Source organism: Electrona antarctica, assembly GCF_951216825.1.
Source record: "Electrona antarctica genome assembly, chromosome: 1".
In the NCBI taxonomy this organism is placed as follows: domain Eukaryota; kingdom Metazoa; phylum Chordata; class Actinopteri; order Myctophiformes; family Myctophidae; genus Electrona; species Electrona antarctica.
In genome coordinates, this window is record NC_136806.1 from 26,037,816 (window position 1) to 26,055,260 (window position 17,445).

Here is a 17,445-nt window from a genome sequence, read left to right on the forward strand (position 1 = left end):
ATCACCATATGTCTCTGTCCATGGTGCTGAAACAAGGAATTCCTTAACTGCAGTCTCTCAACAGCCTGCTCTGAGGTTCTAATTCAGAATGATATTTACAAATCACACTCGTGTAAAGTGAGGGGCTCATCCAATCAAATAATCACATTCCGTGGTACACACACACACACAAAGCTGGGCATAGGAAGGGCTAGTGCCCCTCATAAATAAACTTAATGATTTATAGAACATAGAGCATTAATAATAATAATAATAATACTATTATTATTATCAAAAATACATCATTATTATTATATTTAAAACGTTCTAACCTCTAGAGGAGAGTCTGGTTCATCCAGGATGCTCTTTTCACTGTGTATTTGCTGCATCGTCCCTGTAGAACTGGGGTCCATGATCAGAATGTTCTGACTACCAGCTCTGCCAAAGTCACTCTTTCTGGAGTCAGTGGTCCTGCACACTTCGTAATTGTACACATGAGGGAGAGTCCCTGTCCCCAAAGTGTCAGAGTAACGTGGTGGATAATATGGGATCACTGGGAGACTCGAATGATAGAGGCGGGACTGTCTCCATCTGTATATTTTCACAGATATAATAACAACTAAACATGTGATGAAGAGAAAAGAAACTACAGCCAAAGCCAAGACTAAGAAAAACGTCAGATTGTCATTGTACTCCTTGTCGTGTGTAAAGTCAGTGAACTCTGAGAGAACTTCAGGGAAGCTGTCAGCCACCACCACGTTGACATTGACTGTAGCTGAACGAGAGGGCTGTCCGTTGTCCTCCACTATAACAGTCAGTCTTTGTTTCATAGCATCTTTATCAGTGACTTGGCGTATTGTTCTTATTTCTCCATTCTGTAATCCCACTTCAAACAGCACCCTGTCCCTGTCTGTGGGTTTCTGTAGTTTATAAGAGAGCCAGGCATTCTGTCCAGAGTCCACATCAACAGCCACCACTTTAGTGACCAGATAGCCCACATCTGCTGAACGAGGCACCATTTCAGCCACCAGAGAACCACCACTCTGGACAGGATACAGAACCTGAGGAGCGTTGTCATTCTGGTCCTGGATAAGTATTTTCACAGTCACATTACTATTGAGTGGAGGAGAGCCTCCATCCTGAGCTTTGACACAGAACTGGAAATCCTTGATCTGCTCATAGTCGAAAGAGCGCACTGCATGTATGACTCCAATATCAGCACTAACAGACACATATGAGGAAACTGGTACTCCATTAATAGAAGAGTCCTCCAGTATATAAGAAACACGGGCATTCTGGTTCCAATCAGAGTCTCTGGCTTTTACAGTGAATATAGAGAATCCCGGTGTGTTATTTTCTACAATATAGGCCTCATATGATGATTTGTCAAAGACAGGTGCGTTGTCATTCACATCTGAGATCTGTAAACTGAAAGTGACGCTGCTTGAGAGTGAGGGCACTCCCTCATCAGAACACGTCATACTGATATTATACTCAGACGCTCTCTCTCTGTCCAAATCACTATCTGTCACTAAACTGAAGAAATTATTTGTTGACGTTCTGATAATGAAAGGTATTTCTTCATTTATAAAACATGCGACTTTGCCATTTTGACCAGAATCTTTGTCTTCAACGTTTATCATTGTCACAACAGTGTGGGGTTTGGCAGCCTCCGATATGACACTTGTCTTTGACATTATGCTAATATCGGGTTTGTTGTCATTAACATCTTCTACGTCGACAATTAATTTACAGGAATCAGTAAGTCCCCCATCATCACTTGCAAGTAAATGTATCTGAAACATTCTTGCCTTCTCAAAGTCAATATCTCCAATTAATTTAACGTCACCACTTTCTTCGTTCACCTCAAATATATGCCTTATATCATCTAGAGAATTCGTGATTGAATAGGTTATTTTGCTGTTTGCTCCTTCGTCTGCATCTGTCGCTTTGACTGTGGCAACAATTGTTCCTTTCGCGGCATTCTCGGACACAGTAGTTTCGTATTTGGGCTGAGTAAAAACCGGGGCATTGTCATTTACATCTAACACTGCAATCAGAATCTGCATTGTCCCAGACATCTGTGGCTCTCCCCCATCTACGGCTGTTAACACGAGAGATATTAGCTCTTGTTTTTCTCTGTCTAGAGGCTTCTGTAATACCATTTCCACGATTGTATTACCATCTCCCTTATCCTGTAATTTCAGGGCAAAATTATCAGTTGGTTTTAACACGTAGCTTTGAAGATCATTGACACCAACATCGTGATCCACCGCCCTTGCCAGAACAAATTTTGCCCCTGTGGCCGCCGACTCGCTAATTTTGAATTTCATCTCACTTTTTTCAAAAGTGGGGGGGTTATCGTTCACATCTACGACCTGGACAGTGATACTATAAAATTCCATCGGACTTTCTAGAATAATCTGAACATGTAAAGCACAAGGCGTCGTCTGTCCACACAGCGATTCTCTGTCTATCCTGTCTTTAATGAGAAGAACACCCCTTTCTTTATTCAGCTCCATGTATTCTGCACTGTCTCTGGAATAAATGCGAGCTTTACCTGATTTCAGTCTATTCACATCTAAACCTAAATCCTGAGCTATATTCCCAACTAAAGAGCCTTTCGCCATTTCCTCTGGAACCGAGTAACTGACCTGCCCGAGCACAGAACCGAGAGAGAGGAACGAGATAAATAACAGTACTTGCCGTGTCAATGTTATTATCGCCGACATTTTTGGTATACAATATGCGCGATAATTGTCTTCAGGGAACAATATACAATCCGTTTCAGTTCAGCTTTTGAATATCCAATGCACCTATCACTGTATATAATCCATAAGCATGGAACAAAGCAATGTCAGTACGACGTCTCTTCGACTGGTGTTCTCCGCAACCAGAGTTCTCTCTTTCTTTCCCCTTTAATACATAATCATGGAGGAGGCACTGCTACACATATTTCAAAACGTATACTCAATGGCCAACAGCGTCCCTGTCTGTTCAGTGGATCGAATTGCACATACAGGATATTATTTTTCACCATTCGATACCATTGTATTCTTTACCTAAAGACACATTGGAATACTGTGCCGAGTTTGCTTAACTATAGCACGTGTATACCGCGCGTGTATACCGCGCGCGCGCAGTATACCGCGCGTGTATACCGCGCGCGCGCGCACACACACACACACACACACACACACACACACACACACACACACACACACACACACACACACACACACACACACACACACACACACACACACACACACACACACACACACACACACACACACACACTTTTTTATTGTTGATTTTAAAACAATTATTATCAATTAAAAGCTCTCCTGTAATTATGAAAATGTCACTTAAATGAATCCATTCCAATTGCTATGAATGACTGTGTGCTATACTTTCCCCTAACCCTTCATTTAAAAAAAAGATAAAAAATGGCAAAAGGTTGGCGTAGTTGTGTTAAGCCAATTGCTTAAAAAAAAAATTGAATCCTGCTGTCCAACAAGCAACACCATCAGTAAAAGCACGTCAGTAATTATAATATAAAATATTATAATGAATTATATTTGTATAGCACCATTTAAAATGACAAAGAGGGACTTGTGCAGGCAATCGAGATTAGTCTCTTATACGCTGTCCATGGTTCTGAAATAAAGCTGACAGATCTGTGATACACACACACACACACACACACACACACACACACACACACACACACACACACACACACACACACACACACACACACACACACACACACACACACACACACACACACACACACACACACACACACACACACACACACACACACACACACACTTCACGTCAGCACCATGCAGGGAAAAAGGGAGACAAAACTTTCTCTTTATACTTTCTATGTACTCACCTCTAGAGGAGAGTCTGGTTCATCCAAGATGTTTTTTTCAGTCTGTATTCGCTGCATCGTCCCTGTATAACTGGGGTCCATGATCAGTATGTTCTGACTACCAGTTCTGCCGAACTTACAGTCACTCTTTCTGGAATCAGTCGTCCTGCACACCTCATAATTGTACACATGAGGGAGAGTCCCTGACCCCAATGTGTCTGAGTAACGAGGTGGATAATATGGAATCACAGGGAGACTGGAATGATAGAGGCGGGACTGTCTCCATCTGTATATCTTCACTGATATAATTACAACTAAACATGTGATGAAGAGAAAGGAAACTACAGCCAAAGCTAACACTAAGAAAAACGTGAGGTTGTCATTGTACTCCTTGTCATGTGTGAAGTCAGTGAACTCTGAGAGAACTTCAGGGAAGCTGTCAGCCACCGCCACGTTAACATTGACTGTAGCTGAACGAGAGGGCTGTCCGTTGTCCTCTATTATAACAGTCAGTCTTTGTTTCACAGCATCTTTATCAGTGACTTGACGGATAGTTCTTATTTCTCCATTTTGTAATCCCACTTCAAACAGCGCCCTGTCTGTAGCTTTCTGCAGTTTATAGGAGAGCCAGGCATTCTGTCCAGAGTCCACATCGACAGCCACCACTTTACTGACCAGATAGCCCACATCTGCAGAACGAGGCACCATTTCAGCCACTAGAGAGCTACCACTCTGGACTGGATACAGAACCTGAGGAGCGTTGTCATTCTGGTCCTGGATCCGTATTTTCACAGTCACGTTACTACTGAGTGGAGGAGAGCCTCCATCCTGAGCTTTTACAAGGAAATTGAAATCCTTTATCTGCTCGTAGTCAAAAGAACGCACTGCATGCATGACTCCACTATCAGCACTAACAGACACATATGAGGAGACGGGCACGCCGTTAACCGAAGAGTCCTCCAGTATGTAAGAAACACGAGCATTCTGGTTCCAGTCAGGATCTCTAGCTTTTACTGTGAATATAGAGTGTCCTGGTGTGTTGTTTTCTACAATGTAGGCCTCATATGAGGCCTTCTCAAAGACAGGGGGATTGTCATTTACATCTGCAATTTGTAAGGTGATAGTGACGCTGCTGGAAAGCGAGGGCACTCCCTCGTCTGAACACGTCACACTGATATTATATTCAGACGTTAATTCTCTGTCCAAATCACTGTCTGTCACTACTGTAAAGAAGCTGTTTGTTGTTGATTTCATAGAAAAGGGAATGCTTTCATCTAACACACAGTGGACTTTGCCATTTTCATTAGAATCTAGATCGTGGACATTCATCATTGTTACAACAGTTCCTGGATTGACATCCTCAGATATGCTGTGTGACTTAGACATGATATCGATAGACGGTTTGTTATCATTTACATCAATCACCTCTATAATAACTTTGCACGCATCTGAGAGGCCCCCTTTATCTGTGATTTGAACGTCTAGTTCATAATGTCTTATTTTTTCATAATCTATAACGCCAAGTAATGTCAATATGCCCGTATCAATATCAATTTGGAAAATACTAGCTGACCCTGATTTTGGAATAGTGTATGTCACCTTCCCATTATCACCCTCGTCTAGGTCTGTGGCACTTACCATACTTATTACAGTACCAACGGAAGCATTTTCTATTATGCTCGCCTTGTATTCTGGCTTAGAACAAACAGGCGCGTTGTCATTGGCGTCAAGAACCGTGATTAGAATGTCCATTGTTCCTGTGAGCTGAGGATCACCTCCATCTATTGCGGTTAATGTTAGTGATATGCGCGCAAGCTTCTCTCTGTCTAAGGGCTTCTGTAAGACCATTTCAACATTTTTAGTCCCATCTCCACGACTAATTGTTTTCAGAGCAAAATGATCTGTCGGTTTCAGGGTGTATCTCTGAAGCCCATTAATGCCAACATCTTTATCTAATGCTTTCTCCAACACAAATCGAGCTCCAGTAAGAGCCAATTCACTGATCTCGTATTTCATTTCACTTCTATCAAATGTCGGAGGGTTATCATTTATGTCCGTAATCTCAATGGTAACCGTGTAAAATTCCATTGGATTTTCCAGAATCATTTGAAAATGCAACGCGCAAGGCGTCGTCACACCACACAAAGCCTCTCTGTCTATTCTCTCTTTGATAAGGAGGACTCCTGCCTGTTTATTCAGCTCGATGTATTCTGCACTGTCTCTTGTATAAATTCGAGCATTACCTGATTTCAGTCTTTTCACATTCAGACCTAAATCCTGCGCTATATTACCAACTACAGACCCTTTCGCCATTTCCTCAGGGACGGAGTAGCTGACCTGCCCACGGACTGAACTGAGAGAGAGGACGAAGATAAACACCAGTACTTGCCGTCTCATTTTTATGTCCGACATTTCGATTGCAAAATATCCGTTATACTGCTTAACAATAAACAATAATAATGATGAAAAAATAATCCGTTTAAATTCCAATGTTGGATAAGGCTTTATGTACAGGAAAAACCGGAACAAACGACGTATCCCCACATAATGTTCTCAGAAAGCAGGACAATTCAGTCTGTATCTGCATCTAGGAGGAGTAGGAGGTTCTGAGGTAATGCAAAATAAACTCAGTGGCCAACAGCGTCCCTCTCTGTTGAACATATTGAACTACAAAAGTGAAGCTCAGATAAAAAGGTGTAAACTTTCAATGGAGGCACTTAGCCTGCTGAATCATTTTACCTACATTACACTGAATATACAGTTTTTAGAATGATCTTAAAAAATATGAAATGCATGCAAAATGGTGTGAATATAGGCATATTGAATGACAATATATCACACGACCTTAAGCTTAAAAATTACAAGAGCCTATGCCTATACCATGCACTAACACCAGCAGCTGCAAACCATCCACTCATTCCACAGGACTCACGCTTATGTACTTGGCAGACATATACGCTGGCTGCACACACGACATATGCTGTGTTAATACTGTAAATAAAACGCGCGCGCGCACGCGCGCACACACACACACACACACACACACACACACACACACACACACACACACACACACACACACACACACACACACACACACACACACACACACACACACACACACACACACACACACACACACACACACACACACACACACACACACACACACACACACACACACACCAAGATGAGTAATAGACCTCTCATTTGCACTCTTCCTGTTTCACACCGTATAGTTCAGAAACAGACAATTCTAACTACTAACTAACTAACTAACTAAAAAGAGGGCAGAATTAAACAAAAGTGTGAATATATTTATGGATTATTATGGACGGTTCTTCAGCCCCTAGTACCCTACACCCGTGAAGCAAGCCTTGTATGAGCGCTATCCATGGTGCTGAAACAAGCAGTTCCTTTCCTACATCCATGTTGCTTTGCAGTGGTCCCCAAACTTTTTTGTCCGTGCACCCCCTGTTACATCCTGACCTAGCTGATGCATCCCCAACGCTCAGTATCGTTGTATTTGACAGAAAATAATATATTTTTTAATGATTATGGCACAAATCACAGAATGTCACTGCACTGAGAGACATGCAGCTGCCTGTATACTCCCGCAGCTGCTCTATACATCTCCTTACAACAGTGTTTTACCAAAGTTTGGCGTTTGTGTTAAATAACCCTTTTCATGTCACGCACCCCCTAGACTCTAGCGCCTAGAGGGCGTTCACGCACCACAAGGGGTGCACGTACCACAGTTTGGGAACCCCTTAACCAATTGCAGTGAGAAATTCCTAAAACAAATTATATTGAATAATGAACATTATAATTGATATATGGTAACCCTTTGTTTTATACTAAATATACAGGTATAGCTGCATTGTTAACACATAGGAAAGTAAGTAAGACAATTCCAACAAAAATAATTGCACAACAAGTACAAGAAAACTACTAGGAAGTACTCTGAATAAAAGTACGTACCAGAAACCCTAATATGGAATTAGATAGCAATTTATTTTAAAGGATATACAGTTTGCACTCCATTCTAGCCTGGTAAACGTCCATGTGAATTATTCAAGACTAGGGATGTGCTGATGAGACATTTTGGCCAATATCAATATCTCATTCTGTATAAAAAATAATGGCACTGTTAAAATGTCAAACCTCAATTGGAGAGTCGGGTTCATCCAGGATACTCTTTTCGCTCTGTATTCGCTGCATTGTCGCTGTAGAACTGGGGTCCATGATCAGTATGTTCTGACTACCAGCTCTGCAAAAGTCACTCTTTCTGGAGTCAGTGGTCCTGCACACTTCGTAATTGTACACATGAGGGAGAGTCCCTGTCCCCAAAGTGTCAGAGTAACGTGGTGGATAATATGGGATCACTGGGAGACTGGAATGATAGAGGCGGGACTGTCTCCATCTGTATATTTTCACTGATATAATAACCACTAAACATGTGATGAAGAGAAAGGAAACTACAGCCAAAGCCAAGACTAAGAAAAATGTCAGGTTGTCATTGTACTCCTTGTCGTGTGTAAAGTCAGTGAACTCAGAGAGAACTTCAGGGAAGCTGTCAGCCACCGCCACGTTAACATTGACTGTAGCTGAACGAGAGGGCTGTCCGTTGTCCTCCACTATAACAGTCAGTCTTTGTTTCACAACATCTTTATCAGTGACTTGGCGGATAGTTCTAATTTCTCCATTCTGTAATCCCACTTCAAAAAGCACCCTGTCTGTGGGTTTCTGAAGTTTGTAGGAGAGCCAGGCATTCTGTCCAGAGTCCACATCAACGGCCACCACTTTAGTGACCAGATATCCCACATCTGCTGAACGAGGCACCATTTCAGCCACCAGAGAGCTACCACTCTGGACTGGATACAGAACCTGAGGAGCATTGTCATTCTGATCCTGGATCAGTATTTTCACAGTAACATTACTACTGAGTGGAGGAGAGCCCCCATCTTGTGCTTTGACACAGCACAGGAAATCCTTGATCTGCTCGTAGTCAAAAGAGCGCACTGCATGCATGACTCCACTATCAGCACTAACAGACACATATGAGGAGATTGGCACTCCATTAACAGAGGAGTCCTCTAGTATATAAGAAACACGAGCATTCTGGTTCCAGTCAGGATCTCTGGCTTTTACTGTCAATATAGATAGTCCTGGTGTGTTGTTTTCTACCAAAAAGGCCTCATATGTAGTCTTTTCAAAGACAGGTGCATTGTCATTTACATCTGAGATCAATAAGTTGAGCGTGACTGTGCTGGAGAGTGAGGGTACACCCTTATCAGTACATGTCACACTGATGTTATACTCAGATTCTCTCTCTCTGTCCAAATCACTGTCTGTCACTAAACTGAAGAAATTATTTGTAGTTGAAGCCATTCTAAATGGAATGTCATCATTAATATAACAAGTAACTTTACCATTTTCACCTGAGTCTGGATCTTGGACATTTAACATTGTCACAACTGTCCCAATCTTAATGTCCTCAGCTATGACAGCTGACTTTGACATCACATTTATGACAGGTGTGTTGTCATTTGAATCAACAATTTCAACAACTATTTTACAGGAGTCAGTTAGTCCTCCATCATCACTGGCCTGCACATGTATTTCATAGTGACGTGTTTTTTCATAGTCAGTTGCCCCAATTAAAGTAACCTCACCACTTTTTTCATTTATCACAAACAATTCAGATATATCATCAAGTGAATTCGAAATGCTATAATTTATTTTGGCATTAGATCCTTCATCAGAATCAGATGCACTAACAGTATTTATCACAGTTCCTATGGGTGCAGTTTCTTTCACAACGGACGTATAGGTTTTCTGCGCAAAAACCGGATTATTGTCATTGGCATCAAGCACGTTAATATGAATTTGCACCGTTCCAGAGAGCCGCGGCTCACCGCCATCTATTGCAGTCAGTACAAGAGACAAATTATCCTCTATTTCGCGATCTAAATGTTTCTGTAAGACCATTTCTACCATTTTATTTCCGTCCGATTGGCTTTGCAATTTCAAAACGAAGTGGTCTGTTGGCTTTAACAAATAGCTTTGGAGGCCATTTACACCGACATCGAGATCTATTGCCCGTTCTAGCAAAAATACGGCTCCTGTCATTGCTGACTCGCTTATCTTGAATTTAATTTCCTTACTCTTAAAAACTGGGGCGTTGTCATTAACATCAGTAACTTCGACTGTAATACTATAAAATTCCATCGGGTTTTCTAAAATGATCTGAAAGTGTAAAGCACAAGGCGTTGTCTGTCCGCAAAGCAGCTCTCTGTCTATTCTTTCTTTGACGAGAAGAACTCCCCTCTCTCTGTTCAGCTCGATGTATTCTGCGCTGTCTCCAGTATAAATACGAGCTTTCCCTGACTTGAGTCTTTTCACACTTAAACCTAAATCCTGTGCTATATTACCGACTAAATAACCTTTCACCATTTCCTCGGAAATAGAGTAGCTGACCTGCCCAAGCACTGGACTGAGAGAGAGGACCGTGATAAACAACAGTAGGCCTACTTGCCGTCTCATTGTTCCATTCGACATCTATCTGCTTTAAGAACCAAGTTATATTCCACTTTGCTCTTGAAATCTTCAGCGATAATGCTCCCACTTCGTCAGAATTATAATATGCTGCCAATGGAAATTAGTCCTTCAATAATAAACGCAAAAGATAATCACAGCTCTTCAATATCCGCGTTTATGTGTTCTGATGTGTAATCCAAAAGGTTGGTTGCGTCTCTCTTTCTTTCTCTATACTGAGATAACGGGGGAGGTACTGATGAAATGCTACACGATGTGCGACACACTAGCCAACAGCGGCCCTAAGAGTTCAATGGATTGAACTACAGAAGCCCGAGGAAGTTGGATGAGGAAGAAAATGCTGTTATAAATAAATGGAGGAAAAACTAAAAACCGCATGTTCACTTTTTGTTAAACCTCTGAAAATGAATTAGGCCCACTCGCATTCTTAATGTTGAACAAGTAATTAACTATAATAAAAAATGAGGATAATGAAATTGAATAGAAAAAAATCACACTCGTGTGAAGTAAGGGGCGCTCTTATCATCACACATAATCAGCGACCCATTCTGTGCACAAAGCCATGTGCATAGGAGTAGCTAGCGCCCCTCGAAAATGCCACCATGTATAAACCAGTGTGTGCTTACACAGCAAAGTTGGAGAGAGAGAGAGAGAGAGAGAGAGAGAGAGAGAGAGAGAGAGAGAGAGAGAGAGAGAGAGAGAGAGAGAGAGAGAGAGAGAGAGAGAGAGAGAGAGAGAGAGACGTTGTGCCTCCAGATATGGGATGTGCATGGTGGTAAAACCTAATGCTATCGTGCAGTGTCCTGCATGAACATAAGCGGCAGGAAAGACAATAAATATGCAAACTTTTTTTATATATTGTTGTATGAGGTCATAAAATGGACATAAAATGGATATAGCATATTATGTTCCAGTATTAAAACTGTTAAACCCATCCATAACACAGTAGCCTATACACAACAGGTATGTTCAATTTAGCACCCGTCCATATGGAGTCAATACACACAAAAACTCACACCGCTGCCACCACCACCACCCACACCACCACCACCACAACAACAACAACAACAACAACAACAACAACAACAAACGATGAAGGTAACAACAGCAGCAGAAAATAAACTACAAAATACTGTTCCTGAAGAAACAGGGTGGGCCCTGTCAATACAACTGTACCTGCACATGATTTCACATAGCAGCCAAAAATGTATATATCATGATGATAATGATGTATATATGCCTACATAACGAAGTTGTGTGTGTGTGTGCGTGTGCGTGTGCGTGTGTGTGTGCGTGTATGTGTGCGTGTGCGTGTGCGTGTGTGTGTGTGTGCGCGCATGCGTGCGTGTGTGTGTGTGTGTGCAAATCTTGGTGCACCACTACATCCCCAGCTCCCCAACGGACAGCCATTAAAGAAGCCTCTATCCATGGTGCTGAAACGAGCATTCACTCGCTGTACACTGCAACCAACACACTCAAAGTCATACAATTATCTAATTAATTATAAAATGGAACTGTACAATTTATATAGTTACAATAAATGTATAACATTAATAATTGCATTGTTAAAATATAGATCTAACCTCAATTGGAGAGTCTGGTTCATCCAGGATGCTCATTTCACTCTGTATCCTCTGCATCGTCCCTGTAAAACTGGGGTCCATGATCAATATGTTCTGACTACCAGCTCTGCCGAACTTACAGTCACTCTTTCTGGAGTCAGTCGTCCTGCACACCTCATAATTGTACACATGAGGTAGAGTCCCTGTCCCCAAAGTATCTGAATAACGTGGTGGATAATATGGAATCACTGGGAGACTGGAATGATAGAGGCGGGACTGTCTCCATCTGTATATTTTAACTGATATAATAACCAGTAAACACGTGATGAAGAGAAAGGAAACTACAGCCAAAGCCAAAACTAAGAAAAACGTCAGGTTGTCATTGTACTCCTTGTCGTGAGTAAAGTCAGTGAACTCCGAGAGAACTTCAGGGAAGCTGTCAGCCACCGCCACGTTAACATTGACTGTAGCTGAACGAGAGGGCTGTCCGTTGTCCTCCACTATAACAGCCAGCCTTTGTTTCACAACATCTTTATCAGTGACTTGACGGATTGTTCTTATTTCTCCATTCTGTAATCCCACTTCAAACAGCGCCCTGTCTGTGGCTTTCTGTAGTTTATAGGAGAGCCAGGCATTCTGTCCAGAGTCCACATCAACAGCCACCACTTTAGTAACCAGATAGCCCACATCTGCTGAACGAGGCACCATTTCAGCCACAAGAGAACCACCACTCTGGACTGGATACAGAACCTGAGGAGCGTTGTCATTCTGGTCCTGGATCAGTATTTTCACTGTCACATTACTACTGAGTGGAGGAGAGCCTCCATCCTGAGCTTTGACACGGAACTGGAAATCCTTGATCTGCTCGTAGTCAAAAGAACGCACTGAATGTATGACTCCACTATCAGCACTAACAGACACATATGAGGACACAGGCACTCCATTAACGGAGGAGTCATCCAGTATATAAGAAACACGAGCATTCTGGTTCCAGTCAGTGTCTCTAGCTTTTACCGTGAATATAGAGAGACCTGGTGTGTTGTTTTCTACAATGTAGGCCTCATATGAGGCCTTCTGAAAGACAGGAGCATTGTCATTCACATCTGCAATTTGTAACGTAATAGTGACGCTGCTGGAAAGTGAGGGCACTCCCTCGTCTGAACACGTCACACTGATATTATATTCAGACGTTAATTCTCTGTCCAAATCACTGTCTGTCACTACTGTAAAGAAGCTGTTTGTGGTTGATTTCATAGAAAATGGAATGCTTTCATCTAAAACACAGTGGACTTTGCCATTTTCATTAGAATCTAGATCGTGGACATTCATCATTGTTACAACAGTTCCTGGTTTGACATCCTCAGATATGCTGTGTGATTTAGACATGATATCGATAGACGGTTTGTTATCATTAACATCAAGCACTTCTATAATAACTTTACACGCATCTGATAGGCCCCATTTATCTGTGACTTGAACGTCTAGTTCATAATGTTTCATTTTCTCATAATCCATAACGCCATTTAATTTCAATACACCCGTTTCGATATCAATTTGGAAAAGGCTAGTTGACCCTGATTTTGGAATCGTGTATGTCACCTTCCCATTATCACCCTCATCTAGGTCTGTGGCACTTATTGTAGTTATTACAGTACCAACTGAAGCATTTTCTATTACACTCGCCTTGTATTCTGGTTTAGAACAAACAGGTGCGTTGTCATTGGCGTCAAGTACCGTGATTAGAATGTCCATTGTTCCTGTGAGCTGTGGATCACCTCCATCTATCGCGGTTAATGTTAGGGATATGCGCGCATGCCTTTCTCTGTCTAACGGCTTCTGTAAAACCATTTCAACATTTTTAGTCCCATCTCCACGACTAATTGTTTTCAGAGCAAAATTATCTGTCGGTTTTAGGGTGTAGCTCTGAAGACCATTAACGCCAACATCTTTATCTAATGCTTTTTCCAACACGAATCGAGCTCCAGTAAGAGCCGATTCACTGATTTCGTATTTCATTTCACTTCTATCAAATGTCGGAGGGTTATCATTGATGTCCGTAATCTCAATGGTAACCGTGTAAAATTCCATTGGATTTTCCAGAATCATTTGAAAATGCAACGCGCAAGGCGTCGTCACACCACACAAAGCCTCTCTGTCTATTCTCTCTTTGATAAGGAGGACTCCTGCCTGTTTATTCAGCTCGATGTATTCTGCACTGTCTCTTGTATAAATTCGAGCACTACCTGATTTCAGTCTTTTCACATTCAGACCTAAATCCTGTGCTATATTACCAACTACAGACCCTTTCGCCATTTCCTCAGGGATGGAGTAGCTGACCTGCCCACGGACTGAACTGAGAGAGAGGACGAAGATAAACACCAGTACTTGCCGTCTCATTTTTATGTCCGACATTTCGATTGCAAAATATCCGTTATACTGCTTAACAATAAGCAATAATAATGATGAAAAAAATAATCCGTTTAAATTCCAATGTTGGATAAGGCTTTATGTACAGGAAAAACCGGAACAAACGACGTATCCCCACATAATGTTCTCAGAAAGCAGGACAATTCAGTCTGTATCTGCATCTAGGAGGAGTAGGAGGTTCTGAGGTAATGCAAAATAAACTCAGTGGCCAACAGCGTCCCTCTCTGTTGAACATATTGAACTACAAAAGTGATGAAGCTCAGATAAAAAGGTGTAAACTTTCACTGGAGGCACTTAGCCTGCTGAATCATTTGACCTACATTACACTGAATATACAGTTTGTAGAATGATCTTAAAAAATATAAAATGCATGCAAAATGGTGTGAATATAGGCATATTGAATGACAATATATCACACGACCTTAAGCTTAAAAATTACAAGAGCCTATGCCTATACCATGCACTAACACCAGCAGCTGCAAACCATCCACTCATTCCACAGGACTCACGCTTATGTACTTTGCAGACATATATGCTGGCTGCACACATGACATATGCTGTGTTAATACTGTAAATAAAACGTGCGCGCGCACGCGCACACACACACACACACACACACACACACACACACACACACACACACACACACACACACACACACACACACACACACACACACACACACACACACACACACACACACACACACACACACACACCAAGCTGAGTAATATACCTCTCATTTGCACTCTTCCTGTTTCACACTGTATAGTTCAGAAACAGACAATTCTAACTACTAACTAACTAACTAAAAAGAGGGCAGAATTAAACAAAAGTGTGAATATATTTATGGATTAGGCCACGGTTCTTCAGCCCCTACACCCGTGAAGCAAGCCTTGTATGAGCGCTATCCATGGTGCTGAAACAAGCAGTTCCTTTCCTACATCCATGTTGCTTTGCAGTGGTCCCCAAACCTTTTTGTCCGTGCACCCCCTGTTACCTCCTCCTGGTAAAAATCACAGAATGTCACTGCACTGAGAGACATGCAGCTGCCTGTATACTCCCGCAGCTGCTCTATACATCTCCTTACAACAGTGTTTTACCAAAGTTTGGCGTTTGTGTTAAATAAAACTATAAAACCGCCATTACCCTTTTCATGTCACGCACCCCCTAGACTCTAGGGCCTAGAGGGCGTTCACGCACCACAAGGGTGCACGTACCACAGTTTGGGAACTCCTTAACCAATTGCAGTGAGAAATTCCTAAAACAAATTATATTGAATAATGAACATTATAATTGATATATGGTAACCCTTTGTTTTATACTAAATATACAGGTATAGCTGCATTGTTAACACATAGGAAAGTAAGTAAGACAATTCCAACAAAAATAATTGCACAACAAGTACAGGAAAACTACTAGGAAGTACTCCGAATAAAAGCTGTAAGTGCTTACCAGAAACCCTAATATGGAATTAGATAGCAATTTATGTTAAAGGATATACAGTTTGCACTCCATTCTAGCCTGGTAAACGTTCATGTGAATTATTCAAGACTAGGGATGTGCTGATGAGACATTTTGGCCAATACCAATATCTCATTCTGTATAAATAAAATGATAATGATTTTGTCCATTCTGAAAAATACATGGGGTATCTGCACTGCAGGCTTATGTTTAATACCTTATATTTAAAATTGTGAGCTTGTAGATCTGTTCAAGCTGTACTTTAGGCTTGTTTATCTGTAAAGACAATCGGACCGATTGATTAATCGGGCTGATGCAGATTAATAAAAAAACAACCAGAATCAGCCGATACCGTTGTGTTTGCCGATTAATCTCCCATCACTATTCAAGACACATGATAATGTGAATTCACTTTATTATTGAATAATTGAATGTATGTAGCTGGTTGGCTATACTAGAATAGGAAAGTATGCCTTTTGGGACTGTTATTGTATTTTCTTGTTTTATATTTATATAAATGTCCTAATTAGGAAATTATAGAGTACTATCCATTTCCTATGGGGTTGAGTACTACTTTCACTTTGATTACCTTTTTATTGGTAAATACTTGGACATTAGGGAACTGTAAACTACAGGGTGTATAATACAAATAAAAAAATAATGGCACTGTTAAAATGTCAAACCTCAATTGGAGAGTCAGGTTCATCCAGGATACTCTTTTCGCTCTGTATTCGCTGCATTGTCGCTGTAGAACTGGGGTCCATGATCAGTATGTTCTGACTACCAGCTCTGCCAAAGTCACTCTTTCTGGAGTCAGTGGTCCTGCACACTTCGTAATTGTACACATGAGGGAGAGTCCCTGACCCCAAAGTGTCAGAGTAACGTGGTGGATAATATGGGATCACTGGGAGACTGGAATGATAGAGGCGGGACTGTCTCCATCTGTATATTTTCACAGATATAATAACAACTAAACATGTGATGAAGAGAAAGGAAACTACAGCCAAAGCCAAGACTAAGAAAAATGTCAGGTTGTCATTGTACTCCTTGTCGTGTGTAAAGTCAGTGAACTCTGAGAGAACTTCAGGGAAGCTGTCAGCCACCACCACGTTGACATTGACTGTAGCTGTACGAGAGGGCTGTCCGTTGTCCTCCACTATAACAGTCAGTCTTTGTTTCACAACATCTTTATCAGTGACTTGGCGGATAGTTCTAATTTCTCCATTCTGTAATCCCACTTCAAAAAGCACCCTGTCTGTGGGTTTCTGAAGTTTGTAGGAGAGCCAGGCATTCTGTCCAGAGTCCACATCAACAGCCACCACTTTAGTGACCAGATAGCCCACATCTGCTGAACGAGGCACCATTTCAGCTACTAGAGAGCCACCACTCTGGACTGGATACAGAACCTGAGGAGCGTTGTCATTCTGATCCTGGATCAGTATTTTCACAGTAACATTACTACTGAGTGGAGGAGAGCCCCCATCTTGTGCTTTGACACAGCACAGGAAATCCTTGATCTGCTCGTAGTCAAAAGAGCGCACTGCATGCATGACTCCACTATCAGCACTAACA

The 17,445-nt window shown here is 41.6% G+C and overlaps 2 protein-coding genes across 2 annotated transcripts; both read right to left on the reverse strand.

Moving 5' to 3' along the window:
• Positions 1 to 296: 296 nt before the first annotated feature.
• On the reverse strand, positions 297 to 6,259 carry LOC306918958 (protocadherin gamma-A11-like; the record flags this gene model as incomplete). The annotated part of the gene is made up of 2 exons (XM_079496121.1): positions 297 to 1,711; positions 3,955 to 6,259. 2 exons carry the CDS (start codon positions 6,257 to 6,259, stop codon positions 297 to 299), a joined length of 3,720 nt encoding a protein of 1,239 aa, XP_079352247.1.
• A 1,761-nt stretch (positions 6,260 to 8,020) lies between these two features.
• LOC306928742 (protocadherin beta-16-like) lies at positions 8,021 to 14,394 on the reverse strand (the record flags this gene model as incomplete). The annotated part of the gene is made up of 2 exons (XM_079509014.1): positions 8,021 to 9,372; positions 12,027 to 14,394. 2 exons carry the CDS (start codon positions 14,392 to 14,394, stop codon positions 8,021 to 8,023), a joined length of 3,720 nt encoding a protein of 1,239 aa, XP_079365140.1.
• Positions 14,395 to 17,445: the final 3,051 nt, after the last annotated feature.